At 42.6% G+C, this 27,764-nt stretch overlaps 1 protein-coding gene across 1 annotated transcript in view; it reads left to right on the forward strand.

The window, feature by feature from the left end:
• Positions 1–651: 651 nt before the first annotated feature.
• Positions 652–27,764, forward strand: part of ppp1r14c (protein phosphatase 1, regulatory (inhibitor) subunit 14C) — a 44,232-nt gene continuing 17,119 nt past the window's right edge. Inside the window, exon 1 of the mRNA XM_088324955.1 lies at positions 652–992. Within this exon, the coding sequence (XP_088181081.1) occupies positions 735–992 (258 nt within the window). The 5' untranslated portion in view covers positions 652–734. The remainder of the gene's footprint in view (positions 993–27,764) is intronic.

The following is a 27,764-nucleotide window of genomic DNA, read 5'->3' on the forward strand; positions in this document are numbered from 1 at the left end:
CCTTCTGTCTTTCTATTTCTCCTTGGATTTCTTTACTCCTCACCCTTTCTTTTGCCCCTCTCTCACGACTTTTTATCTTTTGTTTCTCACGCTCTCTCCCTCCCTTCTTTTTCTTTCTTTGTCCCGCCCTCTCTCCTTTTCCCTCCCTCTTTCTCTTATTTTTTTTGTCTCTTTTTCTTTCTCTTGAATCTATTAGTCCGGCCCCCGACAGAATGTTTATTCTATCGTGTGCCCCCCCCCGAGTTCAAATGAGTTTGACACCCCTGGACTAAGGCTTTACAAAAGAATGGAATTACTTTTCTTGGTAACACATGCTGTAACGCGTTACAGTATGGTGCGTTACTCTGCTACGCCCCTGCTCTAATTGTTGTGTTCTTGTAATTGGCCAAAAGATGGCGACACTGACACACTACAAGTCAAAATACAGTACTGTCGTCGGCTGTATATTGTTGCTTGTCCTCTTAAAAAATGTGAAAAAAACTGTGATAAATATTATTAATGTCGACTCTTATATTTGAAACATATAAAGAGCAAAGAAAACGGAAGATGGACACCGTTTTTTTGTTTTTTGATGATTTATTCCTCGCAGCGTAAGCCCCGCCCCCTCGGACCGCCTGCCCTTTAAATAGAAGCTGTTCAAGACCACGAGAGTCCATTTCACTCCACCGTCTGCGATCGAAACCCCCGAGAACCGCCGATTCAGGTCCAACAGAACCGAACCTAGAAGAAGAGCCATGTCGGCCGCCAGCACCGAGACGAGCGCGCCGCCGATGTCCTCCGCCGCCGCCGGGCGCGTCTTTTTCCAGGCCGCGCCCGGCGTGGGCTGCGCCGGTTCGGCACCGCTCGGAGGTGTCGTCGGTACCGGTTCCGAAGATCCGGTTCAGAAACGGCAGGGCAAAGTCACCGTCAAGTACGACCGCAAGGAGCTCAGGAAGAGGCTGGTGCTCGAGGAATGGATCATCGAGCAGCTCAGCGAACTCTACGACTGCGAGGTGAGACAAAAATCCATTTTCCGGTCGATAAGAAAATCTATTCATTTTCTGTGAAAGCAATTTTTGCACGCCTGTCGTATTTTCTCTGACAAAATACAAAATTATCTTTAATTATCTTACACCATATTTGTTTTCAAACGTGTTTATTTATCCTGATTTCCCCGATTGTCTCCTGGTACCGACCACGTTTTGATCTCCTGTCCCGGCTAACAACTCGTTTTCTGACCCCGACTACGTCTTGACCTCCTGTCCCGGCTAACGACCCGTTTTCTGACCCCAACTACATCTTGATCTCCTGTCCCGCCTAACGACCCGTTTTTTGACCCTGACCATGTTCTGATCTCCCGTCCCGGCTAACGACCCGTTTTTTTGACACCCCGAATACGTCTTGATCTCCTGTCCCGGCTAACGACTCGTTTTCTGACCCCGACTACATCTTGATCTCCTGTCCCGGCTAACGACCTGTTTTTTGATACCCCGACTACGTCTTGATCTCCTGTCCTGGCTAATGACTCGTTTTCTGACCCCGACTACGTTCTGATCTCCCGTCCCGGCTAACGACCCGTTTTTTTGACCCAAACTACGTCTTGATCTCCTGTCCCGGCTAACGACCCGTTTTTTTGACCCCGACTACGTTCTGATCTCCCGTCCCGGCTGACAAATTAATCTTTGATAATCTTACACCATATTTGTTTTCAAACGTGTTTATTTATCCGGATTTCCCCGATTGTCTCCTGGTACCGACCACGTTTTGATGTCCCGTCCCGGCTAACGACCCGTTTTTTGTCCCCGACTACGTTCTGATCTCCCGTCCCGGCTAACGACCCGTTTTTTTGACACCCCAACTACGTCTTGATCTCCTGTCCCGGCTAATGACTCGTTTTCTGACCCCGACTACGTTATGATCTCCTGTCCCGGCTAACGACCCGTTTTTTTGACCCCGACTACGTTCTGATCTCCCGTCCCGGCTGACAAATTAATCTTTGATAATCTTACACCATATTTGTTTTCAAACGTGTTTATTTACCCTGATTTCCTCGATTGTCTCCTGGTACCGACCACGTTTTGATCTCCTGTCCCGGCTAACGACCCGTTTTTTTGACACCCCGACTATGTCTTGATCTCCTGTCCTGGCTAACGACTCGTTTTTTGACCCCGACTACATCTTGATCTCCCGTCCCAGCTAACGACCCGTTTTTTTTTACCCCGACGACGTCTTGATCTCCTGTCCCGGCTAACGACTCGTTTTTTTACCCCGACTACGTTCTGATCTCCTGTCCCGGCTAACCACCCGTATTGTGACCCCGACTACATTCTGATCTCCTGTCCCAGTTAACGACCCGTTTTTTGACCCCGACTACATCTTGATCTCCTGTCTCGGCTAACGACCCGTTTTTTTGACCCCAACTACGTCTTGATCTCCTGTCCCGGCTAACGACCCGTTTTTTGACACCCCGACTACGTCTTGATCTCCTGTCCTGGTTAACAACCCGTTTTTTGACCCCGACTACGTTCTGATATCCCGTCCCGGCTAACGACCCGTTTTTTTGACCCCGACTACGTCTTGATCTCCTGTCCCGGCTAACGACTCGTTTTTTGACCCAGACTATGTTCTGATCTCCCGTCCCGGCTAACGACCCGTTTTTTTTTTACCCAGACTACGTCTTGATCTTGTGTCCCGGCTAACGACCTGTTTTTCCGTCTAACTACGCTACGATCTCCCGCTCCGGAAGATCCACTTCCACATTCTTTTTCAAACGTGTTTATTTATCCCGATTGTCTCCTGGTACCACCCGTTTTTTAACCCTGACCAGGTTTTGATCTCCCGTCCCGGCTAACGACCCGTTTTTTGTCCCCGACTACGTTTTGATCTCCCGTCCTGGCTAACGACCTGTTTTTCTGTCTAACTACGCTACGATCTACCGCTCCGGAAGATCCAGGTTCGATTCCTGGCTCCTCTGTGTTACATGTCGAAATGTGAAGCACACTGTAAAGCGCTTTGGGAGGTCATCATTGACTTGAAAAGCGCTAAATAAATGCAAACCATTTGCCCCTTTTCAGTAGCAGAGTAACGCGCCAAACTGTAACGCGTTTAATTCTGTCGGGGGCCGGACTAGTAGATTAAAGAGAAAGAAAAAGAGAGATCAAGAAATAAGAGAAAGAGGGAGGGAAAAGGAGAGAGGGCGGAACAAAGAAAGAAAAAGAGAGAGGGAGAGAGCGTGAGAAAGAAAAGATAAAACGTCGTGAGAGAGGAAGAAAGAAATCCAAAGAGAAATAGAAAGACAGAAGGAGAGAAAAGAAAGCGCGAAGGGTATGGAGAGAGAAAAGGAGAAAAAAAGGTTAGGGCACACGATAGAACCAACATTCTGTCGGGGGCCGGACTAGTAGATTAAAGAGAAAGAAAAAGAGAGAGAAAGAGGGAGTGAAAAGGAGAGAGGGTGGGACTAAGAAAGAAAAAGAGAGAGAGGGAGAGAGCGTGAGAAACAAAAGAGATAAAAAGAGAAGTCATGAGAGAGGGGGAAAGAAAGGGAGCGGAAGAAAGAAATCCAAAGAGAAATAGAAAGACAGAAGGAGAGAAAAGAGAAAAGAAAGTGCAAAGGGTAGGAAGAGAGAAAGAGAAAAGATAGAAAAGGAAAAAAGGAAGTTAGAGCAAAAGGAGTTAAAAAGACACAGAGGGAGAAAGAGACAAAGAGCAACAAAGAAAGAGAAAAACAGAGAGTGAAAGAGACAGAGTGGGAGAAAAGGAGTGGAAAAGAAAGAGAGAGATATAAATAAATCCATGTACAATGTCTTTGTTTGAGGCACCTGGCTTTGGCAAGATCAAGTTGTCATATTTCAACCTGCAGCTTGTTTTCCTCTTGCGCTTCTCTGAGTGTTGTCTTGCGGGCCGGATTCAATCCCTTAGCGGGCCTGATCTGGCCCGCGGGCCGCCTCTTTGACACCTGTGCCTTACATAGTCATTGTCAATCGCTGGTACGCTGGTTAAACAAGCACTGTAAGAACATGTAATTTTCTGTGCCTGAATTGATAGCACACGCTGCCAGAGCTCAGCAAAGAAGGAGCTAAGGGGGTGATGGATAAAAGCGAGGGGGGGGGGGGGGGGGGAAACGGTCGCCGTTGGAGACGAGGAAAATAAGGGCAGTGGGTTAAGGATGTGCTGATGCTGTGACTCCTCTACTCAGCATCCCTGTGTGGACGCCTGACAGAGGAAATTCACTGACACGCATATACACCCTGATTTCAGTGCTCAAATTCCGCCAAATGAAATGATATGCATTTATATAGCGCTTTACAGTGTGCTTCACATTTCCCAATAGCGTCCTGCTTATTGGGGGTATTAGGTGTTCAGTGTCCTACCCAAGGACACTTCCACATGTAACACGGAGGAGCCGGGATTCGAACTGGGATCCCTTGATCCTAAAACGATCGCTCTACCTCCTGAGCTACTGCCGCCGTTGACATTGATGATGTATTCCTTGGCTTTTTGAATCGACAGTTTCCTTCTTTAGTCAATCTAATTTCCTACTCATATTTTTTACCAATTTTCTTGTTTTACATTTAAGCAGAGAGGACAGGAAACACAAATGGTTGGATTTTCATAAATATGCAACCCTTGTTATGGTTGGTTGGATCCCTTAACCACTAGGGTGGTAAGGGCACTATTTCCTGTGGTGTGTCTTGGGAGAGCTGTGTTCATTTGAGCTGTGAAAAGTGATGGGTCCCGGGGACTGGCATGCTGAAAAATCTATGGGTCCCAAAATTTAGTCTTATCCAGGTTGAAATTGTAAATCAGCGACAAATATATCATATAAATCTATATATTCATTCAGTTTTAATCATCACACTTAATTGGTAATACAAAGTAGTTATCACTTCCAATTTTTCAGTTCATATATTCTTCGTGTTTTGCTGTCCCGCCACAGTTGGAATGCCTTCTCAAGGTCAACTGCAGCAACGGAATTTCCATAGCTAATTTGTGGTTTTCGTTGTCGTTGTGCCGATCCAATGTGCTTTTCTGAAGGTTCGTATTGCGATTTATGCAATCCAGTTTTTTTGTCACGCTGGGTGCACGCATCACAGAACATGTAGCCTCCATTATCATCCTCCTCATAGCGTCACCAGGAATATAATTGAGTCCATTTGGGGAGAAAAGTCCTTTTCTTGCTAGGAGTATTCTTTTGTTGATTTTCTTTCGTCGAATCGTTCGCTTCAGCACACGTGTTTTCCTTGCCTTCGCGGTCTTCCGAAGAATTTCTCCGCCGTTTTTTTCGTGCCGGAATGATTGCCGTTTTTACCACTTTCTGTATTATGTTTCGACTTATTACCGACACTGAAGAAATGACCAATTTTTTGTTGATTTGCACCTAGTACCAACTGTTTTTTCGGAGGCATGCTTCTCTTTCACTCGACAACCGCCAAAACAATGATGTCATCTTCAAGCAACGAGATTTCGTTTGCCGAGGTCGGCGCGAGACCAAAACAACAATGGCGGATCTGCCTGACGAAAAGTTTGGAGTGCGATAAATCTTTGTTAAAAAAAAGTAATCGGGTAAAAATGACAATTTGGTGTCAAAAAAGTTGCGTCCCGGACGCACGTTGATTCAACACTATGCGTCCCCAGCAAAAATCATGCGTCTAGGACGCAGGGCAAACCAGAACACTGTTGTAATCAACAGATACTTGGAGAACCAGGTTATGAATAAACCAGCCAATCAGGGCACTCCTGAAATTCCTTATGGCCAGTTGGGACTGCTATAATATCTCATCTCTCATTATCTGCACCGCTTCTCCTCAGTAGGGTCGCGGGGGTGCTGGAGCCCGTCCCAGCAATCATCAGGCAGTGGGCAGGGGACACCCTGAACCGGTTGCCAGCCAATCGCGGGGCACACAGGGACAGACGACTCGCTCGCTCATTCACACCTAGGGAGATTTCGGTTAAGCCAATCAACCCGACATGCATGTTTTTGGAATGTGGGAGGAGACCTGGGGAAAACCCACACAAGCACGGGGAGAACATGCAAACTCCACACCAAAAATTGAAAGCATTGGAGCAAATGTGGTAGCAAAAGTATCTATTCACCGACAATCACGCATGAAGCTTTACGGATGAAACACGGGTCTCCGGGCAATACTATCTTCTCCTCCCCCCACTCTTGTATTTTTCCACTCCAGATCCATTTCCTGGAGCGGCACCCCCTCTTCCAGCTCCATCTCCGCTTCTCCCGTGACCTTGCCGATAGATCTCCTGCTCGCCTTTCCCGGTTTTATTTTCTTTAACCCGCGCCAAGACCGACGTCGGTGTGTTATGTGAACCTGGCATAGTCACAGAGGACGAGAAACGGCGAAACTGAAGCCGAATCGTTAGAAACGGTCGATAACCCCGACGGCGACTTGGAGGAGAGCGGTGCGGAGCTTCAATTTGCACTCCTGATATCCATATATTCGGTTACAAACGGTGTTCCCTCTAAACTGTGCGCGTGCGTAATTGAAAATCTAGCCAGCGCACAAAAATCAGGGCTCGAAATTGCTCATTAAGAAGCGACTTAAGTCAAAGTGACAGTGCATGAAGGTCAAAATACACGGGTTCCCCTGACGTTGTGTCCTAAATGCGTTATTTTAAAGTCGAGTCGAATTAGAACGATGTTGAGTAAAGTTAGTAGAGTTTGTCGAGAACCGGCTCCTTCGGCTCGGCTCACGAAAAGGAACCGGCTCTTTCGGGTTGTTTTTGCTTCTTTCATCCCAACATGACCAAATATTAAGTAAAATTATGAACATAATGAATTAAAGGAAGGGGGGAATAGAACAAAAAAGAAAAAAATACCAAAATGAAAAAGTAGTGAAACGCTGAGAAAAAAAGAAACAAAAAGAAAGAGAAAAAAAGAAGGAAAATTTAGAAAAAAGCCATAAAAAAAGAAAAGAAAGAAACAAAGGAAAAAAACAAACAAACAAAAACAAAGGAACTGCTAGGAAAAAATAAACATAATGAGAAAATTTAGCCAGCGCACAAAAATGAGGGCTCCAAATTACTAATTAAGGAGCGACTTAAGTCAAAGTTACAGTGCATGAAGGTAAAAATACATGGGTTCCCTTGACCTTGTGTCCTAAATGCATTATTTTGAAGTGGAGTCGAAGTAGAACGAAGTTGAGTAAAGTTAGTAGAGTTTGTCGAGAACCGGCTTCTTCGGCTCGGCTCACTAAAAGGAACCGGCTCTTTCGGGTCTTAAACGGCTCTTCGGGTTGTTTTTGCTTCTTTCATCCCAACATGACCAAATATGATGTAAAATTATGCACAAAATGACTTAAAGGAAGGGGGAATAGAACAAAAAAGAAAAAAAATACCAAAATGAAAAAGTAGTGAAACGCTGAGAAAAAAAGAAACAAAAAGAAAGAGAAAAAAAGAAGGAAACATTTAGAAAAAAAGCCAGAAAAAAAGAAAGGAAGGATTTTTACATTTTATTTAATTGACTATAAGGGATTTTTTACAATCAAATACATCCATCCATCTATCCATTATCTGCACCGCTTATCCTCAGTAGGGTTGCGGGGGTGCTAGAGCCCATCCCAGCTATCATCGGGCAGTGGGCAGGGGACACCCTGAACTGGTTGCCAGCCAATCGCAGGGCACACAGGGACAGACAACTCTCTCGCTCATTCACACCTAGGGACAATTTGGACCGGCCAATTGACCTTACATGCATGTCTTTGGAATGTGGGAGGAAACCGGAGTGCCTGGAGGAAACCCACGCAAGCACGGGGAGAACATACAAACTCCGGTAGCTGGATTTGGGGGTGGGTTGCGTTATTTCAACCCCCTTTTTTTTCAACAACAACTAAAATGCGAAACATCCTGCAAAAAGTCAATAGCGGGAGTGCATCCAGCCATGGCTAAGCCTCATCGAGCGAGGCTCTATTGACAGCCGGCCGTGAAAAAGTAGGACACGTCGGCATCGAACCGTTACCTCCTCCTCTGCTGGCACGTACGCCAAACATGCACCACTCATTTTTGACAAAGTGACGAGACATTCGGGGGGATTTTGGCCAAGCTTTCCAGAGTAAACAACAGAAAGACAACTCGTCTTGTTTATCAGTACGCCACTGATATTTGTCGTTCTTTGCCAAAGATATTAGAATGTGAGAACAGTTACAATTAGATTCCCTTACGACACGGGTGTCAAACGGGCGGCCCGCGGGCCAGATCAGGCCCGCTAAGGGATTGAATCCGGCCCGCGAGACAACACTCAGAGAAGCGCAAGAGAAAAACAAGCTGCGGGTTGAAATGTGGCAACTTGATGTTGCCAAAGACAGGTGCCTCGAACAAAGACACTGTACTTGTATTTATTTCTCTCTCTCTCTCTCTCTTTTTCTCTCTCTTTCACCCCTTTTCTCCCAGTCTGTCTCTGTCTCTTTCACTCTCTGTGTCTCTCTTTTTCTCTTCCTTTGTTGCTCTTTTTCTCTTTCTCTCTCTGTCTTTTTAACTTATTTTGCTCTAACTTCCTTTTTTCCTTTTCTCTTTCTCTCTTCCTACCCTTTTCACTTTCTTTTCTCTCCTTCCGTCTTTCTATTTGTCTTAGGATTTCTTTCTTCCTTTCCCTTTCTTTTCCCCCTCTCTAACGACTTTTTATCTTTTGTTTCTCCCTCTCTCTCTCTCCCACTCTGTCTCTTTCACTCTCTTTTTCTCTTCCTTTGTTGCTCTTTGTCTCTTTCTCTCTCTGTGTCTTCGTTTTTTCCTTTTCTCTTTCTCTCTTCCTACCCTTCACACTTTCTTTTCTCTTTTCTCTCCTTTTGTCTTTCTATTTCTCTTTAGATTTCTTTCTTCCTCTCCCTTTCTTTCCCCCTCTCTCATGACTTCTCTTGTTTATCTCTTTTGTTTCTCACACTCTCTCCCTCTCTTTTTCTTTCATTCCATGTATTCCGTTACTCCCCAAGCCTGCACAAAATGGAGTCATTTCATTCCTATTTAGTTTCTTTTGTCTTTTATTAGCATGTTCGCTATTGGAGTAATCCAAAAGTAAATGAAAGTAATCCAGTTAAAGTAACCCTGATCATAGCCAGTGGATATCCAGGAGCTGTCACTCACTCTAAACTCCTCCTTTAATGAAAAGAGCAGAGCGTCGACCTCTACCAAAGCCCTAATCCTAATTTGAATCAGCAGCAACCGCGACACCACCCACGGCTGATTTTTGTCATTAAGAATCATGCATTATTCAGCAAAAAGCCCAGCAAAATGTCAGAGGAAAGGCACTGAAAGTCACTTTTGACGATAATCACTAAACGTGGAATAAAAAAAAATAACAACCTAAACATAGACCAGAGGAATTCAGATTTTGTTACCAGCTTCACAGTTAGTATCTGCCTAAGATCACAACAACCATCCATCCATTATCTGCACCGCTTATCCTCAGTAGGGTCGCGGGGGTGCTGGAGCCCATCCCAGCTATCTTCAGGCAGTGGGCAAGGGACAGATTTGAATCAACCAATTAACCTAACATGCATGTTTTTGGGATGTGGGAGGGAACTGGAGGGCCGGGAGGAAACCCATGCAAGCACAAGGAGAACATGCAAACTCCACACAGGCGGTTCCATCTTATGACCTCTGAACTGTGCCGCACACGTGCTAACCACTGCGCCGCCGTGCTGCCCCTATAACCCATCCATCCATCCATTATCTGCACCGCTTATCCTCAGTAGGGTCGCGGGGGTGGTGGAGCCCATCTCAGCTGTCTTCGGCCAGTGGGCAGGGGACATCCTGAACTGGTTGCCAGCCAATTGCAGGGCACACAGAGACAGACAACTCGCTCGCTCATTCACACCTAGGGACAGTTCGGACCGGCCAATTCACCTGACATGCATGTTTTTAAAATGTGGGAAGAAACTGGAGTACTCGGAAAACCAAGCAAACACGGGTAGAACATGCAAACTCTGGACAGAAAGGCTGGTAGCTGGATTTGATCCCATGACCTCAGAACTATGCCACGGAAGTGCGAACCATATATATCCACCCATCCATCCATCCATTATCTGCACCGCTTCTCCTCAGTAGAGTCACAAGGGTGCTGGAGCTCCTCCCAGCCGTCTTCGGGCAGAGGGCAGGGGACACCCTGAACTGGTTGCCAGCCAATCGCAGGGCACACAGGGACAGACAACTCGCTCGCTCATTCACACCTAGGGACAATTTGGACCGGCAAATTAACCTGACATGCATGTTATTAGAATGTGGGAAGAAACCGAAGTACCCGGAAACCCGAGCAAACACAGGGAGAACATGCAAACTCTGGACAGAAAGGCTGGTAGCTGGATTCGATCCCATGACCTCAGAACTATGCTGCAGCCGTGCGAACCATATATATCCACCCATCCATCCAGCCATTATCCACACCGTTTATCCTCAGTAGGGTCACGGGGGTGCTGGAGCCCACCCCAGCTATCTTGGGGCAGTGGGCAGGGGACACCCTAAACTGGTTGCCAGCCAATCGCAGGGCACACAGGGACGGACAACGCACTCGCTCGTTCACACCTAGGGACAATTTGAACCGTCCAATATCTATCCATTCTTCCATTATCTGCAGCGTTTATCCTCAGTAGGGTCACGGGGGTGTTGGAGCCCATCCCAGTTACCGCAGTTCACACAGGGACAGACAACTCACTCGCTCATTCACACCTAGGGACAATTTGGACCGTCTGATAAATCTGACATGCATGTTTTTAGAATGTTGGAAGAAACCGGAGTACTCGGAAACCCAAGCAAACACGGGGAGAACATGCAAACTCTGGACAGAAAGGCTGGTAGCTGGATTCGATCCCATGACCTCAGAACTATGCCGTGGACATGCGAACCATGGCGATGGCGGTGTCAGGGACGGAAAAACGGGTCGGTAGCCAGGACTGGGAGAGCAAGGCATGGTCGGAAGCGAGTCGTAAGCCAAAACGGGAGAGTAGACGTAGTCGGGGACAAAAAGAGGTTTTTAGCCCGGACGGGAGAGCGGACGTGGTCAGGATCAAAACGGGTTGAAGCCAGAGACAGAAAAGAGCAAAAAACAGGACAGGTTGGAGTCCAGGTCGATTCGCAGACAGACTGACAACAGGGGATTGACAGGACAGGGTTTAAATAGTGGGGAAGCCAATCTGTCAACAAGCTGCAGCTGGCGCCCCACAGGCGGGCCAATTGGGCGCCATGGCAACCGTGACATACAAGTGTTTTCGATCCATCAAAAAATCAAGATGCTCTCCATTAAGGAGCAAAACGGGTCGAAGCCGGAGACAGACGGGAGCAAAAAATGGGACAGGTGGGAGTCGGGGTCGAAAAAGGCTTGCCTAGTGTTCACTGAGGTTCGCAGACGGACCGACAACAGGGGATTGACAGGACAGAGTTTAAATAGTGGAGAAGCCTATCCGTCAACAAGCTGCAGCTGGCACCCCACGGGCGAGGCCAATTGGGCGCCATGGCAACCGTGACATACAAGTGTTTTTGATCCATCGAAAATCAAGATGCTCTCCATTAAGGCAACGAAATCCTTAGAAAACAAAACTTAACATGAAATTACTTTCCTTAAAAAAAAAATCTCATTGTCTTTATTTTTTCCCTAGCTGTTATGTTTTTTTGTTCTCTATTTCCTTTTTTTACTTTGTTTCTTTCTTTTCTTTTTTGGTGGCTTTTTTTTCTGAATTTTTCTTTCTTTTTTCCTCTTCTTTTGTTTCTTTTTATTCTCAACTTTTCACTACTTTTTCATTTTGGTATTTTTTTTTCCTTTTCTTCTTTTTCCCTGTTTTTTTTTTTTTTTTAATTCCTTTTAAAAAAAATCTCATTGTGTTTATTTTTCCCTAGCTGTTACTCTTTTCTTTTCGTTTACTTTTTTTCCTTTGTTTCTTTCTTTTCTTTTTTTCTGGCTTTTTTTCTGAATTTTTCCTTCTTTTTTTCTCTTCCATTTGTTTCTTTTTCTCAGCTTTTCACTACTTTTTCATTTTGGTATTTTTTTCTTTTTTGTTCCATTCTCCCCTTTCTTTAAGTCATTTTGTGTGTAATTTTACATAATATTTGGTCGTGTAGGGATCAAAGAAGCAAAAACAACCTGAGGAGTTGTTTGGAACCCGAAAGAGACAATTCTTTTTAGTGAGCCGAGCCTAAGAAGCCGGTTCTCGACACACTCTACTAACTTTACTCAACTTCGTTCTACTTCGACTACTACTTTTTCCTTTTTGTTCTCTATTTACTTTTTTCCTTTGTTTCTTTCTTTTCTTTTTTTCTGTTTTTTTCAGAATTTTTCCTTTTTTCTCTTCCTTTTGTTTCTTTATTTCTCAGCTTTTCACTACTTTTTCAATTTTTTATTTCATTTTTTTGTTCTATTCCCCCTTCCTTTAAGTCATGTTGTGCATAATTTTACATAATATTTGGTCATGTTGGGATGAAAGAAGCAAAAACAACCTGAAGAGCCGTTTGGGACCCGAAAGAGCCGGTTTATTTTAGTGAGCCGAGCCGAAGAAGCCGGTTCTCGAAAAATTCTACTGACTTTACTCAACTTCGTTCTACTTCGACCTTGACTTCAAAATACCGCATTTAGAACACAGCGTCAGGGGAACCCGTGTATTTTTTCCTTCATGCACTGTCACTTTGATTTCATTGGCTTTTGAATTAGCAATTTCGAGCCCTGATTTTTGTGAGTTGGCTAGATTTTCTTGTGCACAGCTTAGAGGGAACATTGACCCCTGATATAAAATATCAAGAATAAAAACTTGAGATTTTCAACGATGTGGTCCGCTAGACAAAAAGGTCAAATGATTGAGCGAGACTGACAGAAGCGGTCGATAGGACGCGCGTCCCAAACGACCTTGATGTGTTTATAGATCGGACACATGGAAGGTTATTGTTTATGTGACAAATCTTTATCCGGCTGACATCTAAATCGCCTCATTACGGTTGCATTCAAAGAAGCGTGTCAAGTGCATGTTGACATATTTTTTGTTGCACCTGCTAAACCACAGGCGGCCCGCGGGCCAGATCAGGCCCACTAAGGGATTGAATCCGGCCTGCAAGACAACAGTGAGAGAAGCGCAAGAGGAAAATGAGCTGTCGTTTGAAATATTTCCACCGGATGTCACCAAAGTTAGTGAACAATGGTGGTAGTATTTCTCCATTTCTCTCCGACTCACTTCTTTTTTGTTTATTCCTCCCTCTTTTTCTTTCTCCTGTTTACTCTCTCTTTCTCTCTTTTTCTCTTTTCTCTATTTCTCTCTCACTCTTTAACTTTTTCTCTGTCTTGCTTTCTTTCTATTTTCTCTCTCTAATTTACACTTTAATTCTCTTTCTGTCTATTTTTCTCTTTCTTTCTCACCCTCTTTCTTTCCCTTTTTTGACCTCTGTCTGTCTGTCTGTCTTTTTCTCCTGCTGACTCTTTTTCTGTCGTTTCACTTCTCTTTTTGTTTTTAGCATTCTCTTTTTCACTTAAATTTACACTTTAATTCTCTTTCTATTTTTGTCTTTCTTTCTCACCCTCTTTCTATCCCTTTTTCCACCTCTCTCTCTGTGTCTCTCTCACCTTACTTTCTCTTTTTCTCCTGCTGACTCTTTTTCTGTCGTTTCACTTCTTTTCTTGTTTTTAGCATTCTCTTTTTCACTTTGATTTACACTTTAATTCTCTTTCTTTCTCACCCTCTTTCTTTCCCTTTTTTGACCCCTCTCTCTCTCTCTCTCTCTCTCACCTCAATTTGTCTTTTTTCCTGCTGACTCTTTTTCTGTTGTTTCACTTCTCTTTTTGTTTTTAGCATTCTCTTTTTCAATTTAATTTACACTTTAATTCTCTTTCTTTCTATTTTTGTCTTTCTTTCTCACCCTCTTTTTTTCCAATTTTTCCACCTCTCTCTCTCACCTGACTTTGTCTCTTTTTCTCCTGCTGACTCTTGTTCTTTCCGTCATTTCACTTCTTTTTATTTCTCTTTTTTCACTTTCTTTTTCTCTCTCTATTTGTTTCCCCCCTTCTTCTCCATACATATCTCTATTCTACTCTCTCTTTCTCTCACTGTTACTCCCTTGTTCTCCCTATCTGTTTATTGCTCTTTCTTCCCCCCCCTCTCTCTCTCGCCTTACTTTGTCTTTTTCTCCCGCTGATTCTATTTCTTTCTGTCGTTTCACTTCTCTTATTCTTTTTATCTTTCTCTTTTTTCACTTTCTTTTTCTCTCTCTATTCGTTTCCCCCCTTCTCCATTCATATCTCTATTCTGCTCTCTTTTTTTCTTCTCACTGTTACTCTGTCTCCCTTGTTCTCCATATCTGTTTATCGCGCTCTCTTTCCCTCCCTCTCTTACTCTCTCTTTTTCTCTTTTCTCTATTTCTCTCTCACTCTATCTCTTTTTCTCTGTCTTTCTCTCTTTCTATTTTCTCTCTCTAAATTACAGTTTAATTCTTTCTTTCTCACCCTCTTTCTTTCCCTCTCTCTCTCTCTCTCTCTCTCTCTCTCTCTCGCCTCACTTTGTCTCTCTCTCGCCTCACGTTGTCTTTTTTTCCCGCTGATTCAGAGTCAATTTGGATTCTTATGAAGACGTGCCGACCGAGACAAAAACATTCCATTGTGTCATGCTAATTTGCTAACGTTTGAAGAGGAATTACTTTTCTTTTACTTATTGTATTCATCAAAACTAGCTGACAATTACTTTTATACTAGGAGGGCGGTCTATGACAAAAACAAAACTCAAAGAGTAGTGCAAAACTACTTCACACCAGCAAGTACTGATAAAACTCAAGGTTGTCTTCTAAGACATGCTAAAACCTTGATATGCTACACCATCCCCTGATCTGGAACCAACATGAGGGCAAGGAAAAACTCAAAAACCTCAACATAAATAAGATGAAGAAACCTTAAGAAGGGACCGCACATGAGGTCATCCCCCTTCCAGGATGACCAGGCCAAAATGGAGGTTGCAATAACAAATAATAGAAAATTAGCTGAAGAGCTGTGAGCTGCTGCGTCCATGCGCGCCGCCATCTTCCAAGGAGGGCTCCTACAGTTAAAGGGAAGTTCAATTCAAGACTTAAGACTTTAAATTCAGGACCAAGTTGACAAAAATACCTTGTACACATGACCTGAAACAGATTTTAACCATGGAAAAAAAAAAAAAACACGTTAGTCAGAAAACCACTTAATTGACACTTTTCCATTATCCAAAGTAAAGGTCTTGGTCCGAAGTTGCTGTGTGTATTGTGGGTAAACCTAAGACATGTGGCCCAATTGAAACCACATCACCATTTTAAAAGTTCTCCTATTAAAGTCGGGGGCCGGACTAGTAGATTAAAGAGAAAGAAAAAGAGAGAGAGAGAAATAAGAGAAAGAGGGAGGGAAAAGGAGAGAGGGTGGGACAAAGAAAGAAAAAGAGAGAGAGGGAGAGAGCGTGAGAAACAAAAGATAAAAAGTTGTGAGAGAGGGGGAAAAGAAAAAGAGAGGAAGAAAGATATCCAAAGAGAAATAGAAAGACAAGGAGAGAAAAGAGAAAAGAAAGCGCAAAGGGTAGGAAGAGAGAAAGAGAAAAGGAAAAAAGGAAGTTAGAGCAAAAGAAGTTAAAAAGACACAGAGAGAGAAAGAGCAACAAAGGAAGAGAAAAATAGAGACACAGAGTGGAAGAGACTGAGAGTGTGAGAAACAAAAGAGATAAAAAGAGAAGTCGTGAGGTGAGGGGAAAAGAAAGAGAGAGGAAGAAAGAAATCCAAAGAGAAATAGAAAGACAGAAGGAGAGAAAAGAGAAAAGAAAGCGCAAAGGGTAGCAAGAGAGAAAGAGAGAAAATGAAATAAGGAAGTTAGAGCAAAAGAGGTTAAAAGACAGAGAGAGAAAGAAACAAAGGAAGAGAAAAAGAGAGACACAGAGTGAAAGAGACAGAGTGGGAGAAAATGGGTGGAAGAGAGAGAGAGAGAGAGACATAGAGAGAGAGACAGACAGAGAGAGAGAGAGAGAGAGAGAGAGAGAGATGTATAGATATATATATATATATAGAGAGAGAGAGAGATGTATAGATATATATATATATATATAGAGAGAGAGAGAAAGATGTATAGATATATATATATATATATAGAGAGAGAGAAAGATGTATAGATATATATATAGAGAGAGAAAGATGTATATATAGAGAGAGAGAGAAAGAGAGAGAGAGAGACAAAAGAGAAGTTGTGAGAGAGAGAGAGAGTTAAAAAATAGGCAAGTACAGTGTCTTTGTTCGAGGAACCCGGCTTTGGCAACATCAAGTGGACCTATTTCAACCTGCAGCTTGTTTTTCTCTTGCGCTTCTCTGAGTGTTGTCTGGCGGGCCGGATTCCATCCCTTAGCGGGCCTGATCTGGCCCACTGGCCTCCCGTTTGACACCTGTGCTCTATGAAGAAGAACAACATAACTCTATTGAAAAAAAACATGAGTTACAAAATCTCATTACGTTAAGTATAATTACGACAAGTATTTGAATTCATGTGTGTCGGATGTGTCTGAGTGAGGTGTTCCGGTTCGACCGCACGTGAGCTCGTAGGTGTGAGTTGTTGTTTATGATTTCATTTTGCCTCTCTTTGTTTCCGTGTACTCCTACAGCAGGGGTAGGAAACCTATGGCTCGGGAGCAATGTTCCCTCTAAGCTTTTCCGTGCACAAGAAAATCTAGCCAGCTCACAAAAATCAGGGCTCCAAATTGCCAATTAAGAAGCCAATTACGTCAAAGTTACAGTGCATGAAGGGAAAAATACACGGGTTCCCCTGACGCTGTGTTCTAAATGCGGAATTTTGAAGTCAAGGTCGAAGTAGAACTAAGTCGAGTCAAGTCAGTAGAGTTTTTCGAGAACCGGCTTCTTCGGCTCGACTCACTAAAAAGAACCGGCTCTTTTGGGTCCCACACGGCTCTGCAGGTTGTTTTTGCTTTTTCATCCCTACACGACCAAATATTATGTAGAATTGTGCACAAAATGACCTAAAGGAAGGGGTTGGGGAAATAGAACAAAAAAATGAAATAAAAAATGAAAAAGTAGTGAAAAGCTGAGAAAAAAAGAAACAAAAGGAAGAGAAAAAAGAAAGAAAAATTCAGAAAAAAGCCAGCACTGCTCGCACATTCTCAGCACACAAGAAAATCTAGCCGGCGCACAAAAATCAGGGCTCAAAATGACTAATTAAGAAGCGACTCAAGTCAAAGTTACAGTTTATGAAGGTAAAAAATACACGGGTTCCCCTGACACTGTGTTCTAAATGCGGTATTTTGAAGTCGAGTCGAAGTAGAACAAAGTCGAGTCAAGTCAGTAGAGTTTTTCAAGACCCGGCTTTTTCGGCTCGACTCACTAAAAAAGAACCGGCTCTTTCGGGTCCCAAACGGCTCTTCAGGTTGTTTTTGCTCCTCTGATCCCAACATGACCAAATATGATGTTAAATGATGCACAACATGACTTAAAGGAAGGGGGGGGGGGAATAGAACAAAAAATAAAATAAAACTAAAAATGAAAAAGTAGTGAAAAGCTGAGAAGAAGCTAAAGGAGAGAAAAAAAAAGAGCAGAAAAAAGCCAGAAAAAAAGAAACAAATAAAGGAAAAAAAAGGTAAAAAAGTAACAGTTAGGAAAAAATAAAAACAATGAGATTTTTTTTAAAAAGGAATTTTTAAAAAAGGAGAAAAAAAACGGGTAAAAATAAAATAATGTTTGTGTTGGTTTCAAATAATTTCCAATGATATCAAGTCAATCTTGTTGCCAACATTGTACTTCCACTCAAAAATAGAATAGAATAGAATCTACCTTTATTGTCATTGTTACAAAATGGGTTAATATATTATGACAACAAAACTGGGCATGACACTCCAGTTTCACACATTCACAGTGAATGAAATGTAATTAAATACAGCTGTGTATCGTGCAACCGACTCAATGAGCCCCCCAAAAATGTTAATATTATGCGACAAAAGATATCAGGAAAAAAAAATAAGAAACCATTTCAACCACAGGTGCCAAACAGGCGGCCCGCGGGCCAAATCAGGCCCGCTAAGGGATTGAATCCGGCCTGCGAGACAGCACTCAGAGAAGCGCAAGAGAAAAACAAACTGCAGGTTGAAATATGGCAACTTGATGTTGCCAAAGCCAGGTGCCTCCAACAAAGACGCTGTACTTGTATTTTTTTTCTCTCTCTCTCTCTTCCCCCACTCTGTCTTTGTCTCTTTCACTCTTTGTCTCTTTTTCTCTTGTTGCTCTTTGTTTCTTTCTCTCTCTGTGTCTTTTAACCTCTTTTGCTCTAACTTCCTTTTTTTCCATTTCTCTTCCTCTCCTCCTACCCTTTGCGCTTTCTTTTCTCTTTTTTCTCCTTTTCTTCCTCTCCCTTTCTTTCCCCCTCTCTCACGACTCCTCTTTTTATCTCCTTTGTTTCTCATGCTCTCTCCCTCTCTCTTTCTTTGCCCCGCCCTCTCTATTCTTTTTCCTCCCTCTTGCTCTTATTTCTTTATCTCTCTTTTTCTTTCTCTTTAATCTACTAGTCCGCCCCCCTGACATAATATTTGTTCCATCGTGTGGCCCCCGAGTTCAAATGAGTTTGACACCCCTGATTTAAACGCTGGCAAACGATTGGGTGAGCAGTACAGGTGGGCGGATCCCTTCTTCCTTCTCTCTCGCTTAGTGCAGTGAATAAGACCATATGCTTATTGTTTGCAGAAGTTTGTGACATTTTTACATAAGAACTTTGCATGCACCTTGTTTTGAAACGGTTATTAAGGACAAATTTCATGGAAAAAAATGGACTCTTAAGTGAAGGTGGAAGACAAATTGTCAATGGCATATTGACATTGATTTGGGACACCGGATTTGGCACGATTATCATTTCATACATTTGATGAAATCATCAAATGACACACGGTTAAATAAAATGTGCTGAAGAATTAGTTTTTATCTAGAGAGCGTGTTTGGCAGTTTTTTCAATTTTGTCTGAAAATATAGGACGTGACTCTCTCAATTTTTGCTTTTATGGCTCTTTGGGTCCACAAGGTTCCCGACCCCTGTCCTACAGTAATGATGATTCTTCTTACCATCATGCATGGAGACCAAAATGATTGTGTGATGCTCACTTGAAAACGACTTTTCGATTCCTCACATAAAACAAAACAAATTCCACCAGGCAACAGCTTGTGAGTTGGGAACCCCCCCCCTCTCTACCTCCTCCTATTATTTCCTTGCCAACGCTTGATGGTTTATCTTTTCGCACCCGAGACAAAAATAAATCCATAAGATGTGAAGGGGCCCCGGGGTGCCAGTGCTGATCGAATGCAGGCTAACTCTGGTGGGAGCCAAATGTCTAAACTCTCCCTCCCCCCCTCTTGAGCAGGAGATAAGATAACCCTCAAACTCATGTCAACTAAATACAGTCCAAATTCTCACCCCCATAACTGGAGTCTGTTTTCCGTACACAATGAAAATATAAATGGACACGCAGGGTTGGGTAGGGTTACTTGAACTGGATTACTTTCAATGACTTTTGGATTACTTCAATACCAAATATGCTAATAAAAGACAAAAGAAACTAAATATGAATAAAATGATGACTCACAACACGTGGTAAGCTTTCTCTCCTGGCTTTGATCTCTTTGATCTCCGGCAAAATGAACATCAAATGCCACAGAAACAAAATGAAAATCAATCCAATCATCATTTTTGCCCTTCCATGTATTCCGTTACTCCCTAAGCCTGCAAAAATTTGAGTGTTTTAGTTCCTTTTGTCTTTTATGAGCATATATGCTATTGGAGTAATCTAAAATTAATTGAAAGTAATCCAGTAAAAATAACCCTACCGAACCCAGGTCATCATTTGATTCATATTTAGTTTCTTTTGTCTTTTATTAGCATATTTGGTATTAAAGTAATCCAGAAGTAATTGAAAGTAATCCAGTTAAAGTAACCCTACCCAACCCTGGTCATCATTTTATTCATATTTAGTTACTTTTGTCTTTTATTAGCATATTTGCTATTGGAGTAATCCAGAAGTAATTGAAAGTAATCCAGTAAAAGTAACCCTACCCAACCCTGGTCATCATTTTATTCATATTTAGTTTCTTTTGTCTTTTATTAGCATATTTGGTATGGGAGTAATCCAAAAGTCATTGAAAGTAATCAAGTTAAAGTAACCCTACCCAACCTGTGGACACGGTCTACTTTGATTTTGAAAATGCTACCGGAAGAATCTGCCTTTTAGACAAGAAATTCAAGTTCACTCAATTATGTTAACTTGTAAAGTGTGAAGAAAATAGATTAATGTGTCTAGTGTTAGGGAAAAAACCGACATTATAAATGTAGCGTTTACCAAATTGTTCGAATGAGTTATCGGACTCCATTGACCAAACACTAACTTTATTCTCCTAACAATGCATGCTCTTTTTTTTAATTTAGGGAAACATATTGATAAGAGACAGGCATTTTCACACGGGGAAGATTTTTTTTTCTTAAACTATTTATTAAGTGAATTCCATCAAATTTTGCCGAATTATTGTCGCATTAGTCTAATTAGTCGTGTCGAGCCTCCCATCTTTTCGTCTCTGCTCCCTGTCTTTCTATTTCTGTCCTTCTTACGTCAGACCGATGTGTCACGAAGCCCCCAAACCTTTCAAACAGCTGCAAAATACAGCTGTAAATATTATTTTATGAGAGCAGCTTGTTAGCATGTTCTCAAGCTTTTTTTCACAAGGTTAGTAGACATTTTAATGGCCAAATTTTCAAGTATTTAAAGCCAATTTTCCAATTTCTTTTTTCCTTTTCTCTCTTTTCTCTTTCTCTCTTCCTACCCTTCGCGTTTGCTTTTCTCTTCTTTTCTCTCCTTCTGTCTTTCTATTTCTCTTTGGATTTCTTTCTTCCTCTCCCCTTCTTTTCCCCCCTCTCTCACGACTTTTTATCTTTTGTCCCCTCTCTCTCTCTTTCTCTTTCTCTCTCTCTCTCTCTTTCTTTTCCACCCCTTTTCTCCCACTCTGTCTCTTTCACTCTGTCTATTTTTCTCTTCCTTTGTTGCTCTTTGTCTCTTTCTCTCTCTTTGTGTCTTTTGAACTTCTTTTGCTCTAACTTCCTTTTTTCGTTTTCTCTCTCTCTCTTCCTACCCTTCGCGTTTTCTTTTCTCTTTTCTCTCCTTCTGTCTTTCTATTTCTCTTTGGATTTCTTTCTTCCTCTCCTTTTCTTTTCCCCCTCTCTCACGACTTCTTTTTATCTCTTTTGTTGCTCACGCTCTCTCCATCTCTCTCTTTCTTTGTCCCGCCCTCTCTCCTTTTCCCTCCCTCTTTTTCTTATTTCTTTCTCTCTCTTTTTCTTTCTCTTTCACCTTCTACAGGGAGTGCAGAATTATTAGGCAAGTTGTATTTTTGAGGATTAATTTTATTATTGAACAACAACCATGTTCTTAATGAACCCAAAAGTCTCGTTAATATCAAAGCTGAATATTTTGGAAGTTGGAGTGGGGCTTTTTTAGTTTTAGGTATTTTAGGAGGATATCTGTGTGTGCAGGTGACTATTACTGTGCATAATTATTAGGCAACTTAACAAAAAACAAATGTATACCCATTTCAATTATTTGTTTTCATCAGGGAAACCAATATAACAGCTCAACATTCACAAATATACATTTCTGACATTCAAAAACAAAACAAAAACAAATCAGTGACCAATATAGCCACCTTTCTTTGCAAGGACACTCAAAAGCCTGCCATCCATGGATTCTGTCAGTGCTTTGATCTGTTCACGATCAACATTGCGTGCAGCAGCAACCACAGCCTCCCAGACACTGTTCAGAGAGGTGTACTGTTTTCCCTCCTTGTAAATCTCACATTTGATGAGGGACCACAGGTTCTCTATGGGGTTCAGATCAGGTGAACAAGGAGGCCATGTCATTAGTTTTTCTTCTTTTAGACCTTTTCTTGCCAGCCACGCTGTGGAGTACTTGGATGCGTGTGATGGAGCGTTGTCCTGCATGAAAATCATGTTTTTCTTGAAGGATGCGGACTTCTTCCTGTACCACTGCTTGAAGAAGGTGTCTTCCAGAAACTGGCAGTAGGACTGGGAGTTGAGCTTGAGTCCATCCTCAACCCGAAAAGGCCCCACAAGCTCATCTTTGATGATACCAGCCCATACCAGTACCCCACCTCCACCTTGCTGGCGTCTGAGGCAGACTGGAGCTCTCTGCCCTTTACCGATCCAGCCACGGGCCCATCCATCTGGCCCATCAAGACTCACTCTCATTTCATCAGTCCATAAAACCTTAGAAAAATCCGTCTTGAGATTTTTCTTGGCCCAGTCTTGACGTTTCAGCTTGTGTGTCTTGTTCAGTGGTGGCCGTTTTTCAGCCTTTCTTACCTTGGCCATGTCTCTGAGTATTGCACACCTTGTGCTTTTGGGCACTCCAGTGATGTTGCAGCTCTGAAATATGGCAAAACTGGTGGCAAGTGGCATCTTGGCAGCTGTACGCTTGACTTTTCTCAGTTCACGGGCAGTTATTTTGCGCCTTGGTTTTTCTACACGCTTCTTGCGACCCTGTTGACTATTTTGAATGTAACGCTTGATTGTTCGATGATCACGCTTCAGAAGCTTGGCAATTTTAAGAGTGCTGCATCCCTCTGCAAGATATCTCACTATTTTTGACTTTTCAGAGCCTGTCAAGTCCCTCTTCTGACCCATTTTGCCAAAGGAAAGGAAGTTGCCTAATAATTATGCACACCTGATATAGGGTGTTGATGTCATTAGACCACACCCCTTCTCATTACAGAGATGCACATCACCTGATATGCTTAATTGGTAGTAGGCTTTCGAGCCTATACAGCTTGGAGTAAGACAACATGCATAAAGAGGATGATGTGGTCAAAATACTCATTTGCCTAATAATTCTGCACTCCCTGTAGTCTGGCCCCTGAGAGACTGTTTGTTCTATCGTGTGGCCCCCGAGTTCAAATGACTTTGACACCTACACGTCAATTATGAGTGTTCTAAGGCGATGTATGACATAATGCATAAAAGTTCTCCTCGGCGGGCGTTTAGTTCTCTGTAGTCCTCCCCAGCAAGGGTATGATGTAAGATGTCCTCTGGAGTCGCGCTGAATCAGCGTGGGAAAGATTTCCTGCCGCAGCCAACTACAACACGGGTTCCCCTGATGCTGTGTTCTAAATGCGGTATTTGGAAGTCAAGGTCGAAGTAGAAGGAAGTAGAGTCAAGTCAGTAGAGTTTTTCGAGAACCGGCTTCTTCGGCTCGGCTCACTAAAAAGAACCGGCTCTTTCGGGTCCCAAACGGCTCTTCAGGTTGTTTTTGCTTCCTTCATCCCTACATGACCAAATATTATGCAGAATTGTGCACAAAATGACACAAAAGGAAGGGGGGGAATAGAACCAAAAAAATACCAAAAGGGAAAAAGTAATGAAAAGCTGAGAAAAAAAGAAACAAAAAGAAGAGAAAAAAAGAAGGAACATTTCAGAAAAAAAGCTAGAAAAAAAGAATAGAAACAAAGGAAATAAAGTATATAGAGTACAAAAAGGGGGCAGCACGGCGGCGCAGTGGTTAGCGCTTGTGCGGCACAGTTCATGTCATGGGAACCTGTCGTGGGTTCAAATCCAGCTCCAGACTTTCTGTGCGGAGTTTGTATGTTCTCCCCGTGCTTGCGTGGGTTTCCTCCGGGCACTCCGGTTTCCTCCCACGTTCCAAAAACATGCATTTCAGGTGAATTGGCCGGTCCAAACTGTCCCTAGGTGTGAATGAGCGAATGAATTGTCTGTCCCCGTGTGCCGTGTGATTGGCTGGCAACCAGTTCAGGGTGTCCCCTGCCCACTGCCCGAAGATGGCTGGGATGGGCTCCAGCCCCCCCCGCGACCCTAATGAGGATAAGCGGTACGGCTAATGAGATGAGATGAGTACAAAAAGAAAAAAAGTAACAGCTAGGAAAAAACAAAGGAATTTTTAAAAACGTAGAAAAAAAACAGGGAAAAAGAAGAAAAAGTTTGTGTTGCATTTAAATCATTTCCAACTATATCAAGTCAGTAGCTCAGGAGGTAGAGCGCTCGTCTTGGGATCAAGGGATCCCAGTTCGAATCCCGGCTTGTCTGTGTTGCATGTCGAAGTGTCCATGGGTAAGACACTGAACCCCTAATACCCGAAATAAGGAGGTTGGCTGCAATACAAGGCCGCTATGGGGAAATGTGGAGCACATTGTAAAGCGCTCGAACTTCCACTAAAAAATGTAATTAAATACAGTTTTGTATCGTGCAACCGACTAAATAAGCCCCCAAAATGTTAGTATTATGCGACAAAAGATACCAGGAAAAAAAAAGAAATGGAAATCTTGTGAAAGAATTGAAACTCAGCAAAATGTAAGTTGATGTCAAATTTTGGACATGTTTGCTAATGACTTAGTTGCCACACTTGGGATTGCCGTTGCTCACTGTTGTTTCAAGCGTTGCTCACCGACTTTGTGTGAACGCTCACACCCGTAAGGAAAATGACAGGGAACATTGGTCAGAGCAAAACGGGGCATGCGGCACTTATTATCCGTTCCGCTTTTTGACAAGCCTTCAGAAAAGATCACTGTTCCTCTATGTCGCACCCTCAAATGATTCAGTCCGTCTCCGAGGATGAAAACAGCCCACCTTGAGTTCCTTGACGCTTTGATGTGACACCTAAGGCCCCACGTCTCGAATTGGAATGGATATTTAAGTCTTTCCTCTCAGGTGTACCACTTTTTTTTTCCTTTTCAGTTTTCCTTTTAGCTGTGAAAAGTGATGGGTCCCGGGGAATCGCATGCTCCAAAATCTATGGGTCCCAACAGAGGTCCCCAAAATTTAGTCTTATCCAGGTTGAAATTGTAAATCGGCGACAAATATATCTTATAAATCTATATATTCATTCAGTTTCAATCATCACAGTTAATTGGTAATACAAAGCAGTTATCACTTCAGATTTTTCAGTTCATATATTCTTCGTGGTTTGCTGTCACGCCACAGTTGGGATGCCTTCTCAAGGTCCAATCCATTATCATCCTCCTCATAGCGTCACCAGGAATATAATTTAATCCATTTTGGCAGAAAAGTCCTTTTCTTGCTAGGAGTATTCTTTTGTTTATTATCTTTCGTCGAATCGTTGGCTTCAACACACGTGTTTTCCTTGCCTCCGCGATCTTCCCAAGAATTTCTCTGCCGTTTTTTCGTGCCGGAATTATGACCGTTGTTATCAATAAGCAGGTTAGCGCCTTACATGGCTGCAAGGCCGCTATTGGGAAATGTGGAGCACATTGTAAAGCGCTTTGGGAAGTCATTGACTTGAAAAGCGCTATAGAAATGCAGATCGTTTCATTTTATCAGCTTCCTCCTTATAACTGACGTCATCAAAGTCGTCTTCCCCAGTATGGGGAAGAGACTTTGTCATATAGACGTCGTCCCACGCTCCCTTATTCCAAAACACGCTAGCAACACACTCGTAAACTAAATTTTACGTGCAGTAACTCGATTTCCTTCTTTATCGGACTGCTCGATTGAATTTAGCTTGAAAGCTGCGTCATGTGCCTTTCTTATTGCAATTTACATGGTGAGGCTATGGCTACGCTAATTTAAATTGTGCACAAGCTAAGAAGTTGCAGTCTTCCTCTGCGCATATATTCCAGCGGTCTAAATCTTACCTTTGGTACTCGAGCGCCGCTGGCGGCCGTTAGAAAAATGACATCAATTGGCCGCATCGCTGAATAAGCCGCAGGGTTGAACGTTTGGGGAAAAAAATAGCGCCTTATGGTCCGGAATTTACGGTACATTGTCTCGGTAACAATAAAAACCTCAGTTGAGATTTGCATTTTCAAAAACATTTTGTGCCTCTGGATTTCCATTGATAAATTCCAGCCTTGACTCCCAAATGATATATTTGAAAAACACTGGTTCAATCACTTTTGTCATGCCAGTCTTTTTTTTGCAGAAGAAATGGAATTACCGTAAATTCCGGACTATAGAGCGCACCTGATTATAAGCCGCACCCATCGCATTTTAGGGAGAAAACCGATTTTGTACTTACACAAGCCGCACCTGTATATAAGCCGCATGCGCCCACTCCGAACAAACACGAAATTATTCCAAGCCAAATTGCAAGTCCCGCGATTGAAACTAAATGTCCTTCATTGAAGCACACAGTCCAAAAATCACAGCCGCCAAAATGAACGCAAAATGATACCGGTACTTCAAATTTGTTGCAGACCTGCAGATTCTAGGTGCCCAGTGATAGTAATCCAGGGAAAAAAAGTGTGTATTTCCAAAGGTAAGGGTGGGAAAAATATATATCCCTTATTGTCCGCCGTGTCCACAAAAACTCACCTTTACCGGTCCCCACTTTCCCAACAGCGTTGGCGTTTGCTACGCCCCTCTTTTTTAATTTTCTCGTGCAGAATAAGTGTCTCAAATAAATACAAATAAATACATTACAAAAATATACAGTTGTAAATACATATTATACATGGGTTAAACATATTTACAAAGAAAGACGGTACATCGAGAGAGTTTTCAACGCTTTAATAATATAACTTTCATCCTAAACCGTACCTGTGCAGGGTAGCAAAACGCTACTAAAGAGACACTCGCATGCCTGCAAATTAATCTGTTAAAGAAATAAATGCCGTATTCATAATAGCTGCTTGGCCCTGTGGCTAGGACCTTGACTCAGCCTCTTGGCTGGGAGCAAGTGTCTCGGCCTCTTGGCTTTGTAGTGTATTATGATTTGACCGATAATGGATAATAGATAAAGAATATAGAACAATAAAAATCTACAAAACCCCAGTCATGGCAGACCATCCCCTTTCTTCCTCCTTGGTAAAGACATTTAAATTACTTTTCTCAAAATCGGACAGAAATATGTATCATGATGACGCTCATAATTTGTGATCTTCCTCGGCACATATAATCTAAATCCTACCTCTCATACTCGAGCGCCGCTGGCGGCCCGTTAGGAAAATGACATAAATTGGCCGCATCTCTGAATAAGCCGCAGGGTTGAAAGTTTGGGGAAAAAAGTAGCGGCTTATAGTCCGGAATTTACGGTAATTGCACTATTGGTATTAGTATTAATGACTCCTCAAGTTAAGTATTGGTATTAGTCCGAACAAAAGGTGGTATAAGGTATCCCTTTTTCTGTGTATACGTGATAATGTATTATATCCAAAACATTATTTCAAATTTGAAAAAGGTGACTGTTTACAATTGTAATTTTTGCAGAAGATGACTTTGATCAGAACGAAAAGGTCCAAACCCGAGTCGGCGATTCATTTGATCAACAATGAAGCCGTAAAATGAGGCAGAAACTGGGTTATAAACCAACAGGATTACCACAGTACTCGCTGAATAAACGTTTTTATCTTGGAAAGAGAGTATGTGCTTATTGAATAATTTCATTTGCATGTGCCCAAGACACAACAAAAGAGCTGAAAAAGGGTCATGTGCAATGTTCCCTCTAAGCTGCGCGCGCATGGGCAATTGCGCACTGCCCAGAGCTTTTCCGCGTACAAGGAAATCTAGCCAGCTCACAAAAATCAGGGCTCCAAATTGCTAATTAAGAAGCGAATTAAGTCAAAGTTACAGTGCATGAAGGTCAAAATACAAGGGTTCCCCTGATGCTGTTTTCCAAATGCGGTATTTGGAAGTCAAGGTCGAAGTAGAACGAAGTTGAGTCAAGTCAGTAGAGTTTTTCGAGAACCGGCTTCTTCGGCTCGGCTCACTAAAAAGAACCGGCTCTTTCGGGTCCCAAACGGCTCTTCAGGCTGTTTTTGCTTCTTTAATCCCTACACGACCAAATATTATGTAAAATT

The sequence above is a fragment of the Urocampus carinirostris genome, chromosome 20, assembly GCF_059441175.1.
Source record: "Urocampus carinirostris isolate Australia breed hairy pipefish chromosome 20, RoL_Ucar_1.0, whole genome shotgun sequence".
In the NCBI taxonomy this organism is placed as follows: Eukaryota; Metazoa; Chordata; class Actinopteri; order Syngnathiformes; family Syngnathidae; genus Urocampus; species Urocampus carinirostris.